This window comes from Mustela lutreola, chromosome 4 (assembly GCF_030435805.1).
Source record: "Mustela lutreola isolate mMusLut2 chromosome 4, mMusLut2.pri, whole genome shotgun sequence".
NCBI lineage: Eukaryota > Metazoa > Chordata > Mammalia > Carnivora > Mustelidae > Mustela > Mustela lutreola.
In genome coordinates, this window is record NC_081293.1 from 174,333,626 (window position 1) to 174,358,208 (window position 24,583).

General features: G+C 37.7%; 1 protein-coding gene across 21 annotated transcripts in view; it reads right to left on the reverse strand.

Annotated features, from left to right (window-relative positions):
* The window catches only part of CADPS2 (calcium dependent secretion activator 2), a 533,537-nt gene that overhangs the window by 119,383 nt on the left and 389,571 nt on the right, over positions 1–24,583 (reverse strand). For all 21 annotated transcript variants that reach the window (XM_059171710.1, XM_059171704.1, XM_059171699.1 and 18 more), the window contains exons 14-15: positions 7,611–7,712; positions 1,847–1,910 (exon numbers count right to left, since the gene is read on the reverse strand). In XM_059171710.1, the coding sequence (XP_059027693.1) occupies positions 1,847–1,910; positions 7,611–7,712 (166 nt within the window). The remainder of the gene's footprint in view (positions 1–1,846; positions 1,911–7,610; positions 7,713–24,583) is intronic.

The following is a 24,583-nucleotide window of genomic DNA, read 5'->3' on the forward strand; positions in this document are numbered from 1 at the left end:
GGGACAGATGCTTAACCAACGGAGTCATGCAGGCACCCGACACACTTTTAAATAATAGAAATAGCTGTTAAAATTAGAATGTATATGTCTGTTACAGAGGTGAGTCCTGGGTCAAAATATTTAATTTGGAATTGGGGGGAACTGTACCCCCTTTCCTGGCAAAATACAGATTACGGGCTGCCAAAAGCAAAAAGGGAGACACATCTTCTTTCCTGTGTCCCCTCCATTTCTTCCAAAGCATACTAAGTATGAAGGATTCACATGTAGATTTTGTTTTCCTAAGATGTCAATAAGTACTGAGATGTGAAAATGAAGAAATGGCCCTACCATTTCTCTCTCAGTTCAGCAAGAGACATGATAAGTGACGATAACTGGAAAAAAGGTCACTGTTGATCTCGCCACTTGTCAGTGCGTGAGGGCATCTATGCTATTATGAGCTGATCCTTGCTGGGGGAGGAGGGAAGCTCTACCATGGAAACCAGCACACAGAAGGCTGCCTTAGGTAGGATGGGATGCCATTCCCAAAGTAAAACTCTCTGTAAAGATTTCATCTTTTCCTTGATACCTCAATGGATTAGATGAAATGAATACTTTCGACAAGCCTGGTTGACATGCAGTTTTATTATAAAAATTCTAATATAACAGGTAACTACTACAATCATAGTTCTATCACATGATGCATAGGAATCAAGGATGATGCAATCAATGTATACAGTCATCAGTTCTCGCCCTCATCTTGCAAGTCCTTAAATCACTGAAAAAAAGTATTTTCTTTTTGCTTTTAGAAGACGTGTTAATAAATAATGTAATATAGCTAGACTTCTTTGGCAGAAAAGTGGACAAGACCAAGTGCTTTGAAGTCAATAAATCAGAACCAGATGGGGCTCCTGGGTGGCTCAGTTGTTAAGCATCTGCCTTCAACTCAGGTCGCGATCCCTGAGTGCTGGGATCAGGCCCTACGACATTGGGCTCCCCGCTTGGCGAGGAGTCTGCTTCTCCCTCTCCCTGCTGTTTGCCCTACTTGTGCTTGCTCTCTATCACATAAATAAACATCTTAAGAAAAAAAATCAAGACCAGAATAATCAAGTCATGAGTTTTATATGATACTTAGATTTTTTTTTTTTAAATGTTTATAAGGAACAGGAATTGTTCACATCACTTACCTGTTAGGCTCCAACTAGCATACGAATAGTTCTACAAATAAATGAAAATGATATTTCCCTTTCAAACCTTGTCTGTTACATAAACAGGAGTGGAGAATGTACTTTCATTAATAAATTCTTTTAGCGTGGATAGGAAAGCCTTGTGCTATTTATTTTTTGAGGGAAAACGAATTTCTACAATTCATGAATCCATTTAAAGTAACACAAGTTGAAATGGATTCTGAGATTGATTTAGGACGGAAGGAAGGATACGTTTGGGCATGTTAAGTGATAAACCTTTATAGGTATGAGAGATGGGAAGGTAGACAGACAAATAAGTCGGGGGGTGAGAGGGGTAATGAAAGACAACTGTGAAGTCTGAAAAACAGATGATTATACTTAACTGGAAAAAAAAAAGACTATTTCATGAGGGAAAGAAAGAGGTGAGGAAAAAGGGTACTAACAATAGGACATCAACTCAGCCTCAGATGGCAGGGGCGGGCTTCAGGAAAGCTGCGGGGAGGAGGAAGTAGGAGGTAGGGAGAATTGGAATGTAGTTAGGAGTAGGTGAGAAAGTGATAAGATGTGAACAGACAGCCCCACAGGACACACTCTTTGTGAGGAATGAGCCTATCTGGCTGGCTCACTAAAATACACAGCCACTGCGCGTGCAAAAGCATTTATAAAGTAGTGTTCAGACGTACCCTTTCAAGTAATGAAAGCGTAGCTTTGAGAGCACCTTCAGGTCGTCCAAAGGGAAAACAGTATCTTTAAAAACAAGAGGAGGAACAAAAACGTCAAACATTTACTATCTAAGACTGCTCAAAAATTCCATCTTCTACTATGTGGCATTATGGAAGACCAGCGAAAAGTGGTTAAACTAGCATCAGCCCATCTGGGAAAATCTTAACGGCAGAAGTTTACTTAGTTCCATGCTTTCAGTTTCTTTCAACAGTAAGGGTATCAACTGTGATGAAAACGTTCTAAAATTTTGATGATGTATGTTCAGAAAGAACAGGGTAAATTAAGAACAACAATAAAAACAAAAAAAAAATCTTCAAGAGTCTACTAGTAAAAAGATAATTAAAATACATTTCCTAAAACCTTCGTAAGGTTTGCTGTTATTCAAGCCTTATGCTAAAAGAAAGGACCCCCCCCCCCCCGCCCCATTTCCTCCTGTGTTTATGTGTGGCGTGAGATGGACACACACCCCGTAGACGTAACTGCTAGTGCAAAACACGTTCCAGCTCCCTCCTTTCCTGACACCTGCCTATTAACGCCAGTAGCTAACTCTACACCCTCTCCACACAAAACATCAACTTTCCAGAGCTCAGCCACTTGCCAGTGGAGATGGTCATCCTCAGTCTTTCTAATGTCATGCATTCCTAATAGACACCAACAACCAGAGGGCAGGTCACGCCAGCGTTCTGAAATCAGGGTCAGAGGCTAGACGAGTGAGTGGGCTCCTCGGAAGTTAGCTGACACATGGTGGTAACAGATTTATTGCTCTTTACACGGGTCCCTGTTCAGGTCACTTTCCACTTAAAAAGCAGAGAATGTCAGGGCCTCTTCTTCCTGCTAGAGCTGCTCACTCTCTTGAATCAGGCTCCATAAAGCACCTTCTCCCCAACCACCACTCCTAGTCTCAAGATCAAGGGCTGCAGGAGGCTGAGCTGTCCTTGGGCTGCTGCTTGGCTCTGGACTAGAAATCTCCAAACCAGTAACTTGAAGTTTATGTATTTCCATGTCCTTTGCCATTATTCAGGGGCTTGGTAAACACATCTTCTAAGATGTAACTCACAATGAAATTTTTTTTTTTTTTCCCACAAGGCAATCTGAACAGGTTTCCCTAAAAACACACATTTTTAAAGCACATATATTTTAAATTCAATTTCTTCTATAGCAGCAAATTTTAAAGACTGATTAAAGAGGCATTTTTCACAAAGCAGTTGTTAAATCCATATTAGGACAGGGTTTTGATGTTATAGAACTTTTATTAGTGTCAGATAATCGCAAAAAAATCGTCAGTCTAGTCAAATTTTTCTTCAGAAGTCTATTTCATTTGCTGTTAAAAATTTCCTTCAACTAACTCTTACGTCAATGCATTCTCTTCCTCCTCTCCTCTACCATGCACAAAAGCAACAACCAATTTATTTTTGATAGTTTTTTTTTTCCCTGTGTAGTGTTGCATCTTGGCGCATTAGCAAATTAGCAAAGTAGCTTTCATCATCTTGTATACCATAAACCTTAATCCACGTTTAACTAAAACACAAATTGGGTTCTTCTAGTCCCCTCCCCCTGCTTAAATCTTTTCAGTGTATTTGCATAATCCACCCATTGTCTTTCCTATTGTTTATTTCCATTAACCTGTGGGTGACACATTTTATGAATGGAATGTTACTGATCCCCAGATTACATTTAGCATTTCAGGGCTCTGAGGTCCCACTGGGTATGTTCTGAATTAGCATTAGCTGCTCATGATGTGTAAATAATTCAACACATTTACAGAGTACAAGTAATCCTGAATCAATAAAGTACAGAAAATAACTACACAGAAGCCTAATTAATCTTTACAAAACGAGTTTTAAAAGAAAGGAATAGTTTTGTTCTGCTTTCAGGATAAATATTTTAGGTTGTTACCACTTTGACAGCTCTGCAATAACAAAGCAAAGTGGAAAATACTCCACCACCAAATAAAATTCAACCAATCTTAATATCTAATCTGAATAAATTAAATCGTCTTGATTCCCATTAGTAAGTTGATTACAGATAGATGAGCCTGCATAGACGTGTCTCACAATTAAACTTTTTTTCCTTTATCATTTTAATATACAGTATTTTTAATCAAAATTATATATGCACAAGTCTGAAAGGAAACTTCTTCTAAAGCTTTATTATGAAAAACAGAAGTTCTTTATATCAAGTCCACCCCACTCCCCAAGTAATTTCTCCAGAAAAACAAAAGTCTTTTACTTTAAGCTCTTTTTTTCTGTATTTAAACATTATATTCCTAACCTACATGCTACTATTTCTAATTCTCGATTTTTCAGTTTTATATATCCTTCTACTAACTTCCCACCATAGAAGTTAGACTCAGAGGTATAAATGACATATAACTGCACATACTTAAAATACGTAATTGATAAGTTTTGACATAGGTATATACCTGTGGAACCATCACCACAATCAGTTTAATATACATATTCATGACAGCCAAATGTTTCCTCCCCATCCCATGAGCCCAAGCAAGCATGGATTTACTTTGTATTTGGATTGTTTGTATTTCCTATAATTTTATGGAAGAGGGATATTATAGCACATATTTCTTTGAGTCTGATTTATCTCAGTATATTTTGATAGTCATTCATGCTATCAACCATTCATTCCTTTTTATTGCTCAGAAGTATGGGAATACACTGCTTATCTTTTCCTTGTTGATGGCCGTCTGGCTTGTTTTCATATTCTGGCTCTGATGAATAATGCTGGTACTAACGTTCATAATAAGAGTCTTTGCGTGGACATGTGCTTGCATTTCTCTTGGAGAATACCTACAAGTGGAATGGCTGGGTCATATGTTCGGTGTTTGAATTTTTAAAAACCTGTAAACTGCCTTATACAGTGGGTTGTACACTTCTATACTGCTATCAAGAGTATATGTAGAGTTCCAGCTTCACATCCATGCCAACACTTACTGGAAGGTAATTATTTTTCTAATTTTAGTTATACTAATAATGTAGTAGTACTGCATTGTGTTTTAGTTCATATTTCCCTAAAGAATAAGAATGTTGAGCACCTTTTCATATGCCTTGTCATCATGTGTCTTTGGTGAAATATCTGAAACAATTTTTTATTGGGTTCTTTTATTTCTTACTAATTTTTAAGAGATACTTAAATATTCCGGATAGAAGTTTTTTGGGGGGGTATCTAGTGTGCAAATACTTTTTCCCATTCTGAGATGTGTCTCTTTATTCCCACATCAATGTCTTTAGAAGATCAAATGTACTTAATATTGATAAAGTTCAAGGTAACATTGTTCCATTTATGAATCATGATTTTGGTGTTTTGAAGAATCTTTGCTTAGTCAAAGAGCAAAGAGATTTTCTGTTTCCTAGATCTATCCATTTTGAGTTAACTTTTTTATCAGGTATGAGGTATGGGTCCAGGTCAGTATTTTGCATTTGGCTATTTAATAGTTCTAGCACCATTTATCGAAAAAAAGTGTACTTTGCAAACTATCTTTGTCTATCTTTGAAAATCAATTGACCGTGTATGTGTGAGTCAGTTTCTGAACTGTCCACACCACACAACCTTGATTACTGATTTTTGAGCAGATATCCTTGCCTTGCTCTTGATCTTAGGTGAAAAGCATTCAATCTTTCACTGTTAAATATGAAGTTGCAGGTTTTCCACAGATGCCCTTAACAGGTTGAACATACATTTGGTAAGAATTCTTTTAATACTATTGTTTGCTAATTCTATCTTCTGTGTCACTTCCACTATTGGCTATTTTCAAATCTCTTCATTGGTCATATTTTACCATTTCTTTGTATGCCTAGAAATTTCTGACTGGATGCTAGGCATTATTATTTTACATTATTGGTGACTCAGTACTTTTGTATTCCTTTATTCTTGAGCTTTGCTCTGGAATGCAGTTAAATTACTTAAAAACAGTTTGATTTATTTGAAACTTGATTTTAATCCTCATTAGGAAAGACAAAAACAGGGTTAATTTTTTTCTGTTACTGAGGCAAAAATTCTCTTGAGTATTTGACCCTCTGTCCATGACTTAGGAGCTTTCCACCCTGGGTGGTAGAAACTGGTACTCCTCTTAGCTCTGGATTATCTCCTGTAATCCTACAACAGAGTGAAAGGATTATTTGTCTGACTTTAGTTTCCATATATACATGCTTAAATCAATACTGAGTTGAATACTCCAGGGGGACCCTCAGCAAATATCTGCAGGTATCGCCTCTCTTTTCTTTAGATGTTTGACCTGCAAACTCTGGCTGCCTTCCCTGGACACCCATCTCTGTCTTGTCAAGGCGGCGGTCCACTAGGATTCTCCTCCCTGGCCATGGCCCAGAAGCACTCTCGTGGTGCCAAGCAGAGACAATGAAAGGGCTTAGTCATTTATTTTTCATCTCTCAAGAATCACTTTTATTCACTGTCTTATGTTTAATGTGCTTGAAGAGCATTTTTCCACATTTTAAAAAAATTAAGAAGTTTGTTTCAGATGGGAGGGTAAATATAACCCTGTTACTCCACCTTAGACATATGTAGCTTTTTTTTTTTTTTTCCTTTTTTGGACTACTTTCCCCCATCCTAAATGTAATTCCTATCCTTCCTATCTTTCTAACAGAGTTATGCCATTTTGGGATGTTAAATTCAGTATTTATATTATGTAAATGTCCTAGATAAGTGAGATACAGTATATACTATGATTTATGTGCCATTATTTTGTTTATAATTAATACTTGTCTTTGTTTTTAATATCCTCTTTTTATATATATGTAATCTAATGTAACTAATATAATTAATAGAACTCCAAACTCAATTCCAGTTGAGTAAATCCTCTCTCAACATACTAAAACAGCTTAGTATTTTGTCAATTTGATTTACTTGAAGAATTTTTCTGATCTGCTCTCATCAGAACTGGTTGCTTTCTAAGCTCAATCACCACTTGGGGTTTCTATTAACTATCACTATGAAGACTCCCTCCTCTTTAACACTGATTTTCTGTTCAGGGATCTTAACTACCCCTCTTTCTTTGTTTCCCTTATCTTGAATTGTATTCTCCAGAAATATTTCTGTTTTTAACCATTAGGTTCTATTGAGCTGCCTGTAATCAGGGGAAAAATACCAAGATTTTGTTCTTTCATTCTGTATATGGTTTTTAGTATCAATGGTTAATTTTTTTTTTTTTTTTAATTTTGAGCAAGGAAATGTGCCAGGCAACATGGCCCTTGTTCTCATATAAATAATGTAAATTAAATTACTAATGACTTAAGAAATGGACATTATAACTATGTGATAAGTTACTAGTGATGAGTACAGATGATAAATGCTGAAAGACATCAGGTTTTCTAGTCTTTGCTAGAATGATCGAAAAACAGCTCTACTATGAAGATAGGACACAAGAAGCTCCTTGCCTGGTGACTCGGAGAGAGGAAGGACTACTCACCAGAGCTGGAAGAGGCTCCTCAAGGATGAGAAATGCACGAGCAAGTGAGAGAAGCATTCCACAAATTGAAGGGGTAAGGGGCCTACCTTAATGAATGGTGGAAACTGAATGGCAGGCTTAGAAAGAGACCATAAACTGAGGAATATGGATCTTACCTGACAGGCGATGGAGAGGAAGATACTGATAGTTCTTGAGTAGCCACAGAAAGACATAATAAACCTCTATAGGGAACTGGAGTGTTGAGTGAAGAAAGCAAATACTGAATATTAATGAAAAGAGTATAATACCTGAAATGGCTTATCTGGTTTTCTAAAAGGGAAGAGAGTCTTTCTTTTATCTCCTCAAATCTCTCTTTTTCTTCCACTGAAACAGTTCCAATTCCATCAGGCCTGGAAAACAAAAATCAGAATCAATAATTTATACTGATAGAATGTTTGCTTTCATATATTTTATATCTTTATATATCTTTATTTATATATATTTATATATTCATTTATCTTTATACCTCTATTTCTATGCAGAATAATTAAGGAAAATGCATATTGGTCCACAGAAATCATATTACTTGCCCCTATAATGGAAATTTATTTAAAGGGGGTATTTGTAGCCATTTGCTTCATATTTTGACCTGGAACGAATGGAATGAAATTATTCTGTTTTAGACAGCTTTCAAGGTAAAGGATTACCATAAATATTTTCCAGATCTACTGAAAACAATGACTAGTCCTTGAGAATGGTAGTGAAAAGTATTTTATGTGGTACCAAACATTTGACAAATTGAATAAATATTCCATGGATGAAAATATTATAAAAGCATACTGAATGCAAACTAAAATGTTTTAACTACTTTTCTTCCAAATAAAAATTAAGCTAATGTGAGGCAAGAGATTTCATTCTAAGTGTAAAAAACACAGAAAATTTGAATGCATTTGGTGACTTATTGCATTATTTTTTCACTTAAATGTGTGGGTTTATAATTCAAAACAAATAGCTGAATAAAAGCTTATAGAGAACACAGATTAGCTACATTTCTGGAACTTGTGCTCAGCCAAATATCCCTGTGCAATCAAGGCAAGTTTTAGAAGGACTTTTAGAGGTAGTAATGAAGACTGAACAGAAATCTTCTCTTACTAAGGTCAGGATTAAAAGAATAAAATATTTCTAATAATGGATTTAGAATTTATTCTGTATCAGTGTAAGTACCAGGTTGTATAACAGTCATCAACAATTTTTAACAACAATTTTTAACACGTGAACTATAACTTTGTTAATGCAATGAGAAAGACCTATTAATCTCATATTCCAAAAGTGTCCATTTCAATGAATCTTTTGCAGTTGATAATTAATACCAATCACTTCTTCCTCTATTAACTTATTTTTCTAAAGATTGCATTTTAGTTCCCAAAGACATATATTATAATTTAACTAATTTTTAATATTATGGGTAAAATAGGTAGAAATGATTATGAAAAATAAAGAAAAATGAATGCTTGGTATAACTTTCCTTGGAAGATTTTTATTTGGTGCTCCTGCTCTTTTTTTCATCTATATATAAACATGTATGTGTGTGCATGTGTATCTTTGATGCTTGCACCTAGTCAATTAGGATAAAAGCAATTAATTTTAAAGTTATATCTGAATCATAATGACATAAAGACCTTTTATACATCTCAAATCATCATTTCAGTCTGAAAATTTTTTTGCCATTATAGAGAACACAATGTTATTTCAGATACTCATATGCTGCTGGAATTTATGCTTTGAAAATCTTACAATTATACTCTATTCCTAAATAGGGAAACATCAATTATTTTATTTCATAGTCAGAATAATACATCCTACCAGAATGTATTTTCAATGTGAACCGCAGCAAAACTAATGGCAAATACTGGTCTTTCAGATACTTTAGGAAGGAGAAAAGAAAATCTGATCTATAAATTACAAAATAATGAACTCTGAGCTAACCCCCATAATTGATAAAAATTTATATTACAATAATTTATAATATAATGCATTTTATCACATATTACTTCAGAGTCAATTCCCACTGAGCAAATGATAGCACAAAACCAAGACTATAATTTAAGTATAATAATGATCACAAAACTTCAAGTGGAGAGTTCTATATACATCATTAACTTGGGAATTTGAGCATTCAGATGCAAACTATGACTACATTATGTTATCATATAGGTAGCATAAAAACTCACCACTAAGTTGTGGGTGGGTATTTCACTCTATACGTCTATGCAAACTTGATGAAAAAGAGCAAGGAACTTCTATTTATTATTCTGATGACTGATACGGTTCTGTGGCTTTGCTCTCTGACAGACACCACGTGGTTATATTAGAGTGAATTTTACTGTTTGCTTCAACGGTCAAAGGAGATTGTGATTCACAGAGATTCAGCAAGTCATCCTGTCATATTAAACTTCACTGGGGCCCTCGCCTTCCCGACACAACAGAGCCAGGGGTTCAGGTGATGAAAGCGAGAAAGGTAAGTCAGAGGAACATCATTTGTGTCAACTTTCACTAAGACAAAGACTGTTGTATACAGTGAAAAGCCATCATTTTACTGAGTTTATTATTAAATTAGGTATACATCTGACAAGTTAAATACAATAGTTCGTATTTTGGACCAGTCCTTATTTACATGTCTTTTAGTGCCTACACCAGACTATGTACTGAATATTAGGTATATGAAGTGGATATCTAAACCTAAGTGATTGGGAATAAATAACAGCTTTGATGCAGTCATGCCTAAAAGTAACAGCTCCTTCTAATATTATTTTTCCCAGGGTGCATGGGTGGCTCAGTTGTTCATCAGCTCAGGTCATAATCCTGGGGTCCTGGGATCCAGCCCCGCATCAGGCTCCCTCCTCAGCAGGGAGTCTGCTTCTCCCTCTCCCTCTGCTCCTACCTTTGTGCCTGGCTCGGCCAAATAAATAAAATCTTTTAAAAATATTAGAATTATTCTTCCCAATAAATGCAAATATGTCCTGTGTCATCAATATCTTATCATAACCATTTATTAAAATTTACATAACAATGATCAGTAACAAAGTTCTAAATATGCTCCTGGTACTGTGCTGTTTTATATGCATAACACAGCATGCTCACAGCAAACCATTTTCCAGCATCCAAGAAAGGAAGCTGCTGAAGCTCAGAGAGGTTAGGTAACTTCCTCAAAGATGCACAGAGAGGTTAGGTAACTTCCCCAAACAACAGCCAGAGCCTAGACTTGAACCTACGTCTCTTGCATTCCAAATCTAGGGCTCTTAGAGCCCATGTTTTATTCTCTTTCCCCAACACTTTCAGAGAAAGTAATAAAGAGGGGGAAAAAAACCCCACCTCTATTAAAAAATGTGAACTAAATTTGACAAGCAATGTGTAATATTTTAAATATACTTATATCAGACATTTTCCATATTACTTATATAAGGCAGAGGGCTTAAATAGCTATAAAATTTAAGATAAATGACATTGAATAAGTAATTCTTTTTTTAAAAAAAAATATTTTCTTTATTTATTTGAGAGAGAGAGAGCACAAGTAGGCAGAGCATCAAGTAGAAATTGAGGGAGAGGCAGGCTACCTGCTGAGCAAGGAGTGCAATGTGGGGCTCAATCCCAGGACCCTGGGATCATGACCTGAGCCAAAGACAGAATCTTAACTGACTGAGCCACCCAGGCACCACTGAATCAGCAATTCTATTAAAAACAAAACAAAACTCAACAAAGTCAGTCCTTAAAATTTGTACTTGCAGAAAGTAGCTTTAAGAGAAACTTAAACTATTCATATTTTATGAACATCCATCTCGTAGACCCAGGGTAACAGAGATTTAAAATAATAGCTTTATAAACTCAGCTTATAAATTAATTTCTGTTACCTGTACCCTTCAAAATATCCCAAGTATGGTTACCGCCTCCTTAGTCTCCTTCTTCTAGTCTTTTCTGTGTCAGAGTATCAGCAACACACTACAGTGAGCTTATTCCAAGCCTAAGCCATACCTCGTAATTCTAATACTCATTCCAAAACTGAACATTCTTGGAACTATCTGCAAGACCTTGTAGGACCTCCTCCTTACCCCATACACACCCTGATCTTCTCTACCCCTCATAGGTTCCTTCACTCTAGCCACTCTGGCCTCCTAGCTTTTCCTTAAACACAGGACACATCCTCTGCCTCAGGGCCTTTGCACATGCTGCTCCCACTGCCTGGGATGGTATTTTCTGAGGCACACAGAGTTTTCTCACTACCTTCTCATCTCTACCCACATGACTCAGGATTAGTGAGGTTATCTCTAACCACCTGCTGTAAAGATGTAATCTCCCATTCCCACAGGTCTCTTCTCCTTTAACATGCTTTGTTGCTGGTTATTGTACATAATGTGTCATCACCCCACATGTGTAGATCTGTTTATTGTTTGCCTCCTTTGTGCTGCACCCCTGGTACCCAAACAGTAGCTGGCAGATTGATGCTAAATGGCAATTAAATGCTAAAGATGTGAATAAATGATACACCAAATATAAAAATACCAGCTATAGCAGATAGTAAAAACTCATGAATGAGTAGTATCACAAATATTATTGCTTATTAGTATTAATAGGGCATAAATTAATTGGAATGTTTTAAATCATATAACAGTAGGTAAAACAGGAAATTTTTTGAAAAGCAAACAGTACAGGAATTATAGTTAAGTAGTCTGGGTAAAAAGATCTCTGAAAAAAGTTAGCTGTTTTTATATTTAACAGAAAATTTTTAGTATTTACCTGCTATTTTAATTATTAGTGAAATCATTTGCTTTAAATATCAAGGATAGAATTTTTCCCCTGAGATAATAAAAGTAAAATAACGAATGCCTCTTTGATACTGATAAAAAGACAATATTAAAATATGGTTATTGGCAGCACCTGGGTGGCTCAGTGGGTTAAAGCCTCTGACTTCGGCTCAGGTCATGATCTCAGGGTCCTGGGATCAAGCCCCACATTAGGCTCTCTGCTCAGCGGGGAGCCTGCTTCCCCTTCTCTCTCTGCCTGCCTCTCTGCCTACTTGTGATCTCTGTCAAATAAATAAATAAAATCTTTAAAAAATATATGGTTATTGAAAATTCTAAGGTAAGAGACCAATTTTCTGATTTAATGTTAATTGGAGCTTAATTCTAAGACTGATAAATAGCAAAGTTGTTCTGATGCAAAAAAAGGGCATTTTCATGAGATTTAAATTTTTCATTTTTTTTCTGGGGCCTGTAGTTATTTAAAATCACAGGATTTTAGTAGGAAGTTTTCCATGAAAGTTTAAGAGCAAATTGTAAAATACAGTTTAAAGGTAGATGCATTCTTTTAATTATAGATAAAAACAAGTAATGATATAAAACTTCCTTCTGGTGTTACATAATGAGCAAAGGGACAGCAAATATATTTAGGCCTACATTAATTATACTTGATTCTTAAAAAAATGAATTCGGACCCAGTGGAAATTCTGCCACTGATGCTTACCAACCGTCTCTTCTATCTGCCTACGGGTCTCAATCTGCTTCTAGAGAAAGCATCACACATAGGCACACATAGGTGCACACACACACACACAAAACCTTCTTCTGAAAGGCAGATTTGTCCAAAAATAGTTCTTATACATATTAGGGCCTATACATATTAATTTCACTAAATTCCTGCATGAACTAAGGGATCTCACGATGGATTTTTGAACTTGTGTTATTCATCAATCTGGCAGAGTAGGCGTTTAAAAACAAACAGAATCCATTCTGTATACTGGACATCTTGCCATCACTATCAACTCTTTCTGTAAACAGTACAATATAAGCTTTAAATTGAGAAGGCTCTTCTTGAAAGACTACTCAGGAACAAGAGAGAGAAACTGTATCTTCTTCTCCATCTTCTACCTCTCACGGCTTTTGAGGTGTTTCTGATAAGAAATTAGTTTCTATGAAGGGAACAATCATTTTTCGAGAAAGATCTAAGAGGAAAAGAGTGTGAAACTGGGTTGCAGAGTCGGGCGGAAGAGTAAACATCAATGGCAGAATCTGCTTAAATATTTAAATATGGACGAACCCCATAGCTCTACTTCTCTTGAACAGTTTACAGTTCACACATTTTATGGTCTTTTTTTTCTAGTATAATATAACCTTTCAGAAGCCCACAAAGAACAAATTTTAATATCCATTTCATCCGGCTGCCAACAGGTTTTAAAAAACAATTCTCCTGAAACATCCTCCAAAAAAAGCCCAAGGATGTTTTCTGAACATTACAAGACCTTGCTGGAGGTCCATAATGGAAGCAAGGCATATATTAAGGAGCTTGAGAAGTCTGATAGTAAAGAAATCTGCTTAACATCACTTCTCAAAATTATTTAATCATGGGATCTCCCCAATTTCCACTTAAAAAGCATCATTTTGTGCTGACAAGCCATCTATTTTATTACTTAATGAAAACTGTACCATATTCTGTGATTATTTTCTCAATCATTTTATCAGCTAGACACACCTCTAGATACTTGAGGGATATAAAATTGTCCTTGGTTTTATAATCTCTAGGAGCCTGTGTGTTGCCTGGAACAGAGTGCTCAGGAAGCCTGTGGGTGGAATAATACCCCAGGAGTGAACACTGTATAGAAAAGTCTGGTAAACTGATGAGTTTGATTTCCTTCACCACTCCATAGACCCCCTGACTCCCCAGTGCATCAGGTGTGACCCCCTGTCCTGACACTTTGGAGGCTTGCAATAAAAGCTATTTTACAAGCAGAGACAGGGCAGAGGACCAAGTTCATGGTCCTTTGAGTTTCTTAGAGGCTTCTTTTCATGTGCCCTCTCCCAGGAGGAATGTAGGACATCTTAGCTTCCTCTAGACAAAGTGAGAAGGGGACAGACACATAGGGAGTAGCATTTCTGAACTGTCAATTCTGCCCACAGCGCAGCAGGTAAAGTCACTTTGCACTTCATGTCTTTCCCACCAGTACCCATTTGTGAACAGAATAACAAGGAGAGGAAGACACAGCATAAGAATAAGAAATTATGGGAAGAGGAAGCAGAAACAACAGCCTCATATTTCTGTTCCCTAACCTAGAACACTTCTTACTGTTCCAAACAAAATGGTACTTCATTTGGATGGTCATGTATTGGTCACAAAATCAGTGTCCTTTCATTTTCCTTGAGATTTTACTTATCCAGAAGAAGTTAATTTGACCCATATAGTTATTGAGCTAGAAACAGCATTTTCTTTGAGAAAATATTTTGCAAATAAAATTTAAAATTCCTGTTTTGTTTCTAAGCACTCCTTCCTCCTAATTCTTCTATGTGTTTCCTACTATAGTCTATTTTCTTTGGTGGTTGTAAAAAAGAAAAAAGATACTTCTTTAAAAAAATGCAGTAATTGGACTTTTTGAAGATATGAGATCTTGTGACTCAGTTTTTGTGTTAAGTTGCTGACGAAACACAGGTCATGGACAGTAATCAAGGTGTTTGATAACTGGCTTTTCCTGGAATCAGACTAAATTCACTACCACACATCATTCTAGAATTCAAGAGAAATAGAATATCGAGGTGATTTTTAGATAAAAATAAAGGGTATTAAGATTGGTAATACTTCTCTGATAGGTCATCTTCACCCCATACCTAATATTATTTTTAATAAACCAGCTTTTAGTTCATGTCTTTGTGTTTTTCTGAATTACTCTCCTAAATTACATATATATAGACCTTTAACTAAAAATCTCTTTAAATGTCCCAATCATAATAGGTAATATTCTTTTGTAAATATAATTCCACTTTTCATTCTACAAAATCTAATCATGTTTTAACTGATTTTCAATTTGATTCTTTTAATTTTTATCCTTTTAATGAAGTATCAACATCTCACATTATTCAAATATCCTAATATATGCTCTTTAATGGAAGCATACTTCATTTTGTCATGTACCAGAATTTATTAATCCAATATTCCATTAGAATTTAGATTTTTCCCCTCTATTTCTTCCTACCATATATATACATATATATATGTATACATAATATACTTATCTTCTTACAGATATATAATCTTACACTATAATTTTCTATAATTTTTTTAAGCCATCTCTTACTGTTTCATTGGAGTAAATTCCTTTTTTTTTTTTTTTTTCAAAGGATTTTATTTATTTGTCTTACAGAGAGAAAGAGAATAAGAATGAGCAGGGGGAACAGCCCAATGTGGGGCTCGATCCTAGGACCCTGGGATCATGACTGAGCTGAAGGCAGGTGCTTAACTGACTGAGCCTCCCCAAGTCTCCTCTTGGGGTAAATACCTAAAAGTATATTGTTAGTTTAAGTGGTGCTGTGGACTAAACTGTGTGCACCCTGAATGAAAATTCATACATTAAAGTCCTATCCCCCAATGTTACTGTATTTGGAGATGAGACATTTATGAGGGAATTAAGGTTCAAAGAAGTCAGTCATTAAATATGGGGCATGAATCTGATAGGATCGGTGGCCTTATGACACAAGGATAAGGCAGTCATCTGGAAGCCAGGAGAAGAGTCTCTCTTAGGACGGTACCATGTCCGCACCTTGATCTCTGACTTCAACTGTCCAAAACTGAAAGAAGATACATACCTACTGTTTAAGTCACCCAGTTGATGGAATTTTGTTACGGCAGCCCAGGCTAAGGCAAATGTAATGGTATTCTCAATATCTGATAGATACTACAAAATTGCTTTTTAAGAAAGTACTTATCAGTTTGCACTGTGACCCATGTGCATGAAACGAATAATTTCCCTGAAACCTCAACAACAGTAGTTTTTATCATGTTTTATCACTTTCAATTTTATACATAAAAAATGTATTTCATTGTCTTAATCTACTAACTTCTCTGTGGTAAAACCATACAATTTTTCTCATTTACACAGGGTCTTTCCATGGGTTATAAAAATCATCACACTTGATAAGAACATTATTTAATTGTGAACTCTACCTACCAAGGGTCCCAACATTTCACCCATAAAATCTGTAAACCAATGGTCCCACATCATTCATTTCCTTACTTACCAGATATCTACCGAGTACTTACCTAGTCCTGGGGATAATACAAGCACAAGAGAAATGTCTCCTGCCCTAACAGAGTTTATAATAGGGAAAGGCATAAATAAGAAGAATCAGACTATAATGTACAGTTCCACTGAAGAAGGGCGAAAGTACAAAGCTGTGAGGTAGTATGGCTTTCCAGGGAAGGAGTCAGTTGGGGAATGGTACTGGAGTTGAGCTGTGCTAGACAAGCAGCAGAGAATCAGGTGGGACCTGGAAGCAGAGGCTATGGAAAGTGCGCCAACAGGCTCTCCAGAGAGAGGTTCAAAGATTTCTTTCTTGCTTTTTTTTTTTTTTTTTAAGATTTCTTTTTCAAAATGCAAATTTCGTCATGTGACTTCTGCTCCGAGTATAGATTGACTGGATATCCCCCAAATCCCTTTTCACTACAAAACGCCTATGGTGTAAATTATAATAAGCATACAGTTAAATGTTGTGCTAAGCTTATAAAAGAGTCAAAAAAATTCTCCCAAGGCCAGGAAAATGAAAATGAACCAGACACTGAAACCAAAGTAGGGATGAATGTGAACACCAAGGCTGCCTTGGGGGAAAATGTAGGAACCAGCTATATTTAAGAGAATGCCCCACTGGGTCAGCGACCTCACAGACTTCTGAACCTGAGATTCCTACATTCGTGAATGGGCTGTAGGATACGTTAAAGGATGGTCCAGAAAGGGTCAATATTCTCTCATAATGGGGAGCCAACAAGAAAATCTGTCCGTTCTACAACATCTAAAGAGAGAGTGAAGGAGTCGTTCCTGAGAATATGCACCACATGCCTGGCCTCATTAAACTGGGTACTGCCAGTGCAATCAAGAAATCACGAAGATAAGAAAATAAAGTAGTTCCAGTAGCACCTCCATCACCAAATAAAAGAGCAAATCCTCTTTAAAAGAAAGTATTCTCAAAACAGGCCTTGCAGAATTCTCATAAATTTCAAGTACATGTGCTTACTGAAACAACAACAACAACAAACAAACGCTTAGCTGAGTAAGAAAACAGTGACCACGGCAAAAATGTCAGGGTAAACAAGACAAACACCTAGAAAATTTAGTTATTAAAACTGATCAGAATTTATACAAGGCCTAAGGAAAAAGGCGGGGAGGGAGGGATAAAAACCAAGAATCAGAGATGTTCAGAAATAATCAGATGAGTTTTAAAAAGAACCCAACAGTATTTCCAGAACTAAAATATCAGTAATTGAATTTAGCAATATGTGGTTTGGAAAGTAGATGTTATAGCTACAAGAGAATAAAGTAGAGAGAAAGTTGGCAAACTATAGCCCACCACCTGTTTTTACGAATAAAATTTGATTTAGAACACAAGCCACAGTCATTCACTTACATATTGCTCATGGCTCTTTTTGAACTAAAACACAGAACTGAACAATTGTAGCAGAGACCATATAGCTCACAAAGCCCAAAAGAGTTATCGTGGGGGTGCCTGGGTGGCTCAGTGGGTTAAAGCCTCTGCCTTGGGCTCAGGTCATGATCTCTGGGTCCTGGGATTGAGCCCCACGTTGCTCTCTCTGCTCAGCAAGAAGCCTGGTTCAACCCTCTCTCTGCCTGCCTCTCTGCCTACTTATGATCTCTCTCTGTGTCAAATAATAAATAAAATCTTTCTAAAAAAAGATTTATTGAGTTTACTATCTGGCCCTTTATATAAAAAACTTTGCCAAGTTCGACTAGAAGAGAGAACTGAAAATATAACATAGAATGTACCTGGAGAAATAAGCAGACAGAATTTGTATTACAGACAGTAAGAGAGATACAGAAGATAAAACGCCTCATATATGATATGTGGAATTGTAGAAAAGAGTGGGGTTATAGGATAAAAAGTATTTAAAGAGATGACAATATTCCAGGATGATGACAAACGTGGATCTTCACATGCACATCCGAGTAAATTCAAAGAAATCCACACTCACTCAATAGCAGGGCACATGGGCCAGAAATCCCCAGGACTCCCAAGCAGAATCCATGAAAAGAAATGCACATGTAGCTATGTTACAGCGAACCCGCAAAGCACTAAAGCACAAAATAATCTTGAAAGTATCTGGAGAGCAAAGATAAATCCCCCTCAAAAGAATGGCAATCCGACTGTGAACGGCCTTCCCGCTGGTAACACAGGAAGCCACAAGAAAACGGAGCACTACCTTCGAAGTGCTGAGAGAAAGTAACTGTCAATCCACAACCATACGCCTACCAAAATTTTCTTTATAAAATGTGGATGAAACAAACACAATTCCAAATAAAAATTCACTATCTATAGGGGCTCCATGATAGGAAATCCCCCAGGAATATATTTTAAGGAAAAAAGAAAATAATTTCTAAATCTAAGCAGGTACGGGGCACGCATTTGAAAACAGAAAATAAATAAACAAGGATACAACTAAAATACCAGACAAAATAAGCCTGTGAGCAAGGAAGGGCATGTCTGGAGCGAAGTGTTCCAAGGTCTCTCCACTCTTTAGAAGGATAGGAAATGTGTTGATTCGCATAAAGCTTAAAAATTTAAGAATATGCACAGTAAAATCTTAATGTTGGAAAATGTAAAATATTGAGGGTGGAAATAGAAGATCCTGGATGAAATAAGAAAGCAAGAAAAAACAAAAAGCAGGGCACCTGGGTGCCTCAGTGGGTTAAGCCTCTGTCTCCGGCTCAGGTCATGATCTCAGGGTCCTGGGATCGAGCCCCGCATCGGGCTCTCTGCTCAGCAGGGAGCCTGCTTCCCTTCCTCTCTGTCTGCCTGCCTCTCTGCCTACTTGTGATCTCTGTCTGTCAAATAAATAAATAAAATCTTTAAAAACAAAAACCAAAAAACAAAAAGCTTACAAACATGAGTCAAAAAAAGAAAGGCCAAAATAAAATGGTAGAAACGAATTTAATCGCATCAACACAGTGCTAATTGTAAAAGTGTTAAGTGGATTAAAAAACAGAATTTGTCATAATGGAAAACTAAATCAGAATCTAGCTTGTTATTTATAAGGTACACTAAAACACAAGAGTACAGAATGGCCAAAAGTATGAATAAACATATCAGACAAATATCCACCAAAAGAAGGTTACATTAATAACCATCTAAGTAAACTTGAACGCAAAATGCATTGTTATTTATGAAAAGGGTCATCAAATAATAATAATTTCCATTTATGAAGAAGATTTAACAATTTAAAACTTGAATGTACCTAATAAATAATCTGAAAATATCCAAAGTAAAAATTGGCCTAAGTAGAAGGAAGAAACCACCATGATACCAACAGCTTTCCACTCACCAGTCAGGGAAAATACAAGAGGAATTTGAAGCATGTTTTAGTACCAGAAAGTAACAGGTGCTTCAAAGTAAAAAAAAAAAAAAAAAAGGATGGGGCATATCACAGGGAGTCAGTCTAAAAGAGATCTCAATGTCTCAAGCTGGAAAGATTTGAGCAACAAAATAAAGCCGCATCAGATTACAATGCAAAGTACCAAATAACTACAGATGAATCCAGACTGATATAAACAAATGGTTGATTAAATAGAGAACAATTTTCCTTGCAGAAGAATTCCAAATAAAGTATGTAATTGGTCCTCCCTCAGGGAAGTGTCATTTAATTCCACTTGAGTGTGAGTGGAACCTAGTAACTTACTTCCAAAAAAATATACAGAAAGCAAAATACTATCTTTACAGTGGAGAAACCTGGCATATATTACCTTGACTAACATGACCAGTGGTGTCCTATGGATATCACGTACTCCCTGACAGGATGAGGGGAGAGAGCATTTCATTTCTTCAAAAACCCATCACCTCAGTCTAACCATGAAAATGTCACACAAACCCAAATTGAGGGATGTTTGACAAGATACTTGACCAAAACTCTCCCAAACTAACAAGGTCGTGGAAAAACAAGACTGAGGAATGGCCACAGATCAGAGGAAACTTGACAACTGAATGCAGTATGAATGGCATCCTGAGTTGGACCTTGGAATAGAAAAAAAGGACATCAATGAAAAAAATGGGGGTGCCTGGGTGGCTCAGTGGGTTAAGCCTCTGCCTCTAGCTCAGGTCATGATCCCAGGGTCCTGGGATCGAACCCCACATCGTGCTCCCTGTTCAGCGGGAAGCCTGCTACTCCCTCTCCCACTCCCCTTGCTTGTGTTCCCTCTCTCACTGTGTCTCTCTCTGTCAAATAAATAAAATCTTAAAAAAATTAAAAAATGGACTGTGAAATCCAGATAAGAACCAGTGGTTAACAGTAACATGCCAATGTTGGCTTCTTAAGTCTTGACAAATAGACCATGCTAATATAGGATGGTAACATTAGAGGAAACCAACACAGAAATTCCCTGTAGTATCCTCACAGATTTTCTGCAAATCTAAAATTACTCTAAAAAGTTGATTTAAAAAAAAAAATTAATGAAAAGGAGAAGGAGCAGTCTTGTTTAACAAAGCCAGAAGTTACATGATTGAAAAGACTAATAAAGTTTACATACTTCAGGCAAGATGAATTGGGGGGAAAAAGAGAAGTTAAAAATAAACAATATTAGGATGTGCAAAAAGCTGGTGGAGCAAAAACTACAAAGAGAACAATGTGAAATTAATATCAACGCATTTGAAAACTTAGGTAAAATGCATTATTTCCTGGAAAGCCGAAACCCTACAAAACTTGCTCAAGAGATAAACGGAAAGCTTATACAGTTCTTTAACCACAAAATTAACTAATGCAATAAGTAAAAATCTTTCCACATATTAGGCTCAAAGCCCTGATGGCTTTAAAGATGAGTTATTGATAAATATTCAAAAAATAAGTCATTTGACACTTATCCAGAGCAAGCTAGAAAACTCTCCCAACTCATTTTATATGGCTATGATAGCCTGGATGAGAGGAGTATGAGAAAGGGAAATAACTGGCCAATTTTGTGTATCAACATGGATCTAAAAACCCTAAACTGACTGGTAACAGTAAGTGGTGTGGATGTGCATAGATGGCTTTTTATAACATTTTTAAAACTTTTATGAACATATAATGTTTTATCAGTCCCAGGGGTACAGGTCTGTGAATCGCCAGGTTTACACACTTCACAGCACTCACTAGATAGCTTTTTATGTAATAGCATTACATACTACCTTCTTAAAAAACTTTAATACATTAGAAAGTCACATGGAGATCCAACTGAAGACTCCAAACTTCTTCACACCTAATTCCAGACTTAGAAGGCTCTAAATGCTTAAGAAAAGCTACACTGAGGGGTGGCTCTTGTTTCTGTTGGTAACCTGATCTGAATTCTAACACACATCGAGAAAACCCTTTGCCTTGCCTCTTTCTCAAGGATGTACCCTCCCATGGTCAATCCAGTGGCCTCTTTTATATATTATTTCAGAAAAATCCCGAGTTTTATGCTGCTAATGAATGGCATGCAGGGAAAACAGAGGCAAACGACTAGTGACCTTCAAAAGCAGTCTTCGGGTCGCAGTCTAGTGACTGACCTACCTTGGATGACGGCCTTCTTGACTCCTGTTTTGGGCCATGTCTTTGCCACTGTCCCATTAGGCCCACAGGGTCTTCCAGCAACATGAGTTATGCAGCATTGATATAACTATTCATAATGAACAGACGGGAAACTGAGGCTCAGACTGGATCAACTGCTCAAAAATGAAATAGCTCCTAACGGGAGAGCCAGGACAGGAAGACAGATGTTCTGACTCCTGGCTCAGTGCTACCGGCAACACACTCAGTCTCTCCGCCTACCGCTCACTTCCTGCTTTTGTCTGTCTCGTTTTGAAAGGCACAGTTCCTTTACTCCAGTACTAAACTCCCCATCAGTGGGGACAGATGTTATTGCTAGGCAAGCTTCACTGAGGCAGATCTGAGGTTGCTCTATAGGTTCTGACAGAATCCAGAAAGCAGCCTCAGGGTATACTGAAAAGGTACTCAGTGACCACTGCCCCTTCCACCTTTGTGCCTGGCAGAGGAAACCTGTTTAACAAGCCCCATGACAGGAAAACCACCCTTGCTCCTAGCAGTTGATCGAGCTGCCCACCGGTCCCAGAAGCGAGTCTCCAGATTCACAACTGATAGAACATTTAACTTATTTTCTCTATGTCCTATATCAAAGACTAGGATTAAGAAGCAAGTGGTAAGGGGGGGGGGAAGGGGGCAAGGAAAATCCTTGATGAGCCTATTGGGTGCAATTCTCTATGATTTTACTCAAAAATGCACCCGGGTCTCTAAAACAAGAGATGGGAAAAGTTGAGGCCCAATTTCTGCAGTGATAAGTAAGAGGAAATGTTATCATCTGTGAAGACAGGGACATCATCCTATCATAGCACGAGGGATCCCGTGAAGGCCACCTACTGCTCTGTGACACAAGCTGGAGTCCAGAGAAAGCAGGGATGACCTTACGGATGCGCCCCAGTCGTGTCCCAGTCCTGGGCCCGGCCCGCCTTCGCCAGGGTGCTGCATCCACACCAGACAGTCGGCCGAGAGGTGCCAGCCATTCTGTGCTGCTTCTTTAGCTCCCTCGCCCCCCCCGCGCGACGAGCGAAACCAGATTGTATAACCGCACACATCGACCTAGAACTTTGCCCTGCGGTGCATTGTCTCCGAAAGGCCCTTTTCTGGCTGCTGTGGGTCCCCAGGGGCGCGCTCGCCCAGGGAGTGGCTGTGCTATTCACGGGCGCGTGCGGCCGTCCTCCTGCGGGAATGTGTCTCTGTCTGTCCTTGACTCGCTTTTTGCTTTCTGCCTTTCTTTTCCTCTCTCTTCTCAGTCTTAGCACCAGCCAGACCTTTTCTGTTGAACTCTCTTCTTTCGTTGCTGAGACGCTCCGAGAGCTATTCAGGGGAGACGCGGCGGCAGGGAGCCCCGGGAGAGCTCGGAGCCTGCAATAGAATGTGCTCCCGGAGACGTCGCCGCCCAGACAGCACCGCTGTCCTTCACTTCAGTCGGTAACAAAAGGCAATCCTTTCTCCTTTTGAATTTTCGACAGAGGTAGCTCAGGTAATGAGCCAAACGGTGCTCTGAATGTGTGTCTCGACAGACATAAAAATGATCCTAAAGAGAGACATGCAGGGACTGTGGAAAAGTCAGACTTGATGTGGACGGTATTTTCAACAAAAGTCTCTGGGAACAGCAGATACCGCAGACCTGGGGAAGAGAAGCTTAGTTCCCGAGGCCAGGTTGCAAATACATGAACATTCTATCAGCAAAAAACTGAAGAGTTCTAATTACGTATGCGCCACAGTCTTTCCACTTGGCATGAGGTGTTACAGCTCTAACACGCTTGCCTTGGCCACCCAGCCACCGGGATGTACATTGTGAGATGAGAAAACCAGGAAAAGGAAAAGTAGGTAGAGCTGTCACTATTGCCCCTTCTACATATGAACCTTGGAGGTTCAGAAAGGTTAAGTGATTTGCCCAGCCTAGGTCACTTTGCAGATTTCAGAGTCAGATTCAAGTAGGGATCTTTTGTCTCTTTTTGATTCTTTTACGGTGACAGTATGACATTTCTGAGTGATATCTGTTAGACTCTGAAGATGACAGGAAACACGTTACCCTTCACTTTATCTTAGATAGCCTCTACTTTAAACTAAGGTTCAAATTTCCCTAAGACCGGCATTTCTCCTTTTTTCCTTAATCTATGTGTCATCTAAATGTTGAATCCCATACTGACTCAAATTTGTTTACCACCACCCAGCGACTCCGAAAAATGTACACATTTTAACCTAGAAAATGGATTTAATGTGTAATATTAGGTATAATACATACCGGAACATATAAACACAGCTGAAATTATACTTTACAGTGTACCATTATAAAGGAAAACAATAGTTTTATAGAATAAAAGTAACTATGGCAACCTATAGATTCAAATCAGGCTGCCTCCGAAGCAGCAGTTTCCAGGTGCCTCAGTAACTTTCCATTAAAATGTGTCTCAACACACACGTTTTGGGGAAGCATTAGCTGAATTTCCTACTTAATGTTTTCAATTTAATTATCCCTTCCAGTGTTAATGACTAAAATCATCTGATCACACTAAATTCTTAGGGCATGTCTGTTTCACTGCCATCTTTTTAACCTCTTGCATTTCCGAGTCCTGCCTAACGTCGACAGACCTATCTTTTGATATCCACTGGTCAGGGGGAAGTCATCTACTGGTCAGGAGCTAAGAAACTGGTTGAGCAAAAAAAACGCCCAGGTTAGTTGTCGATC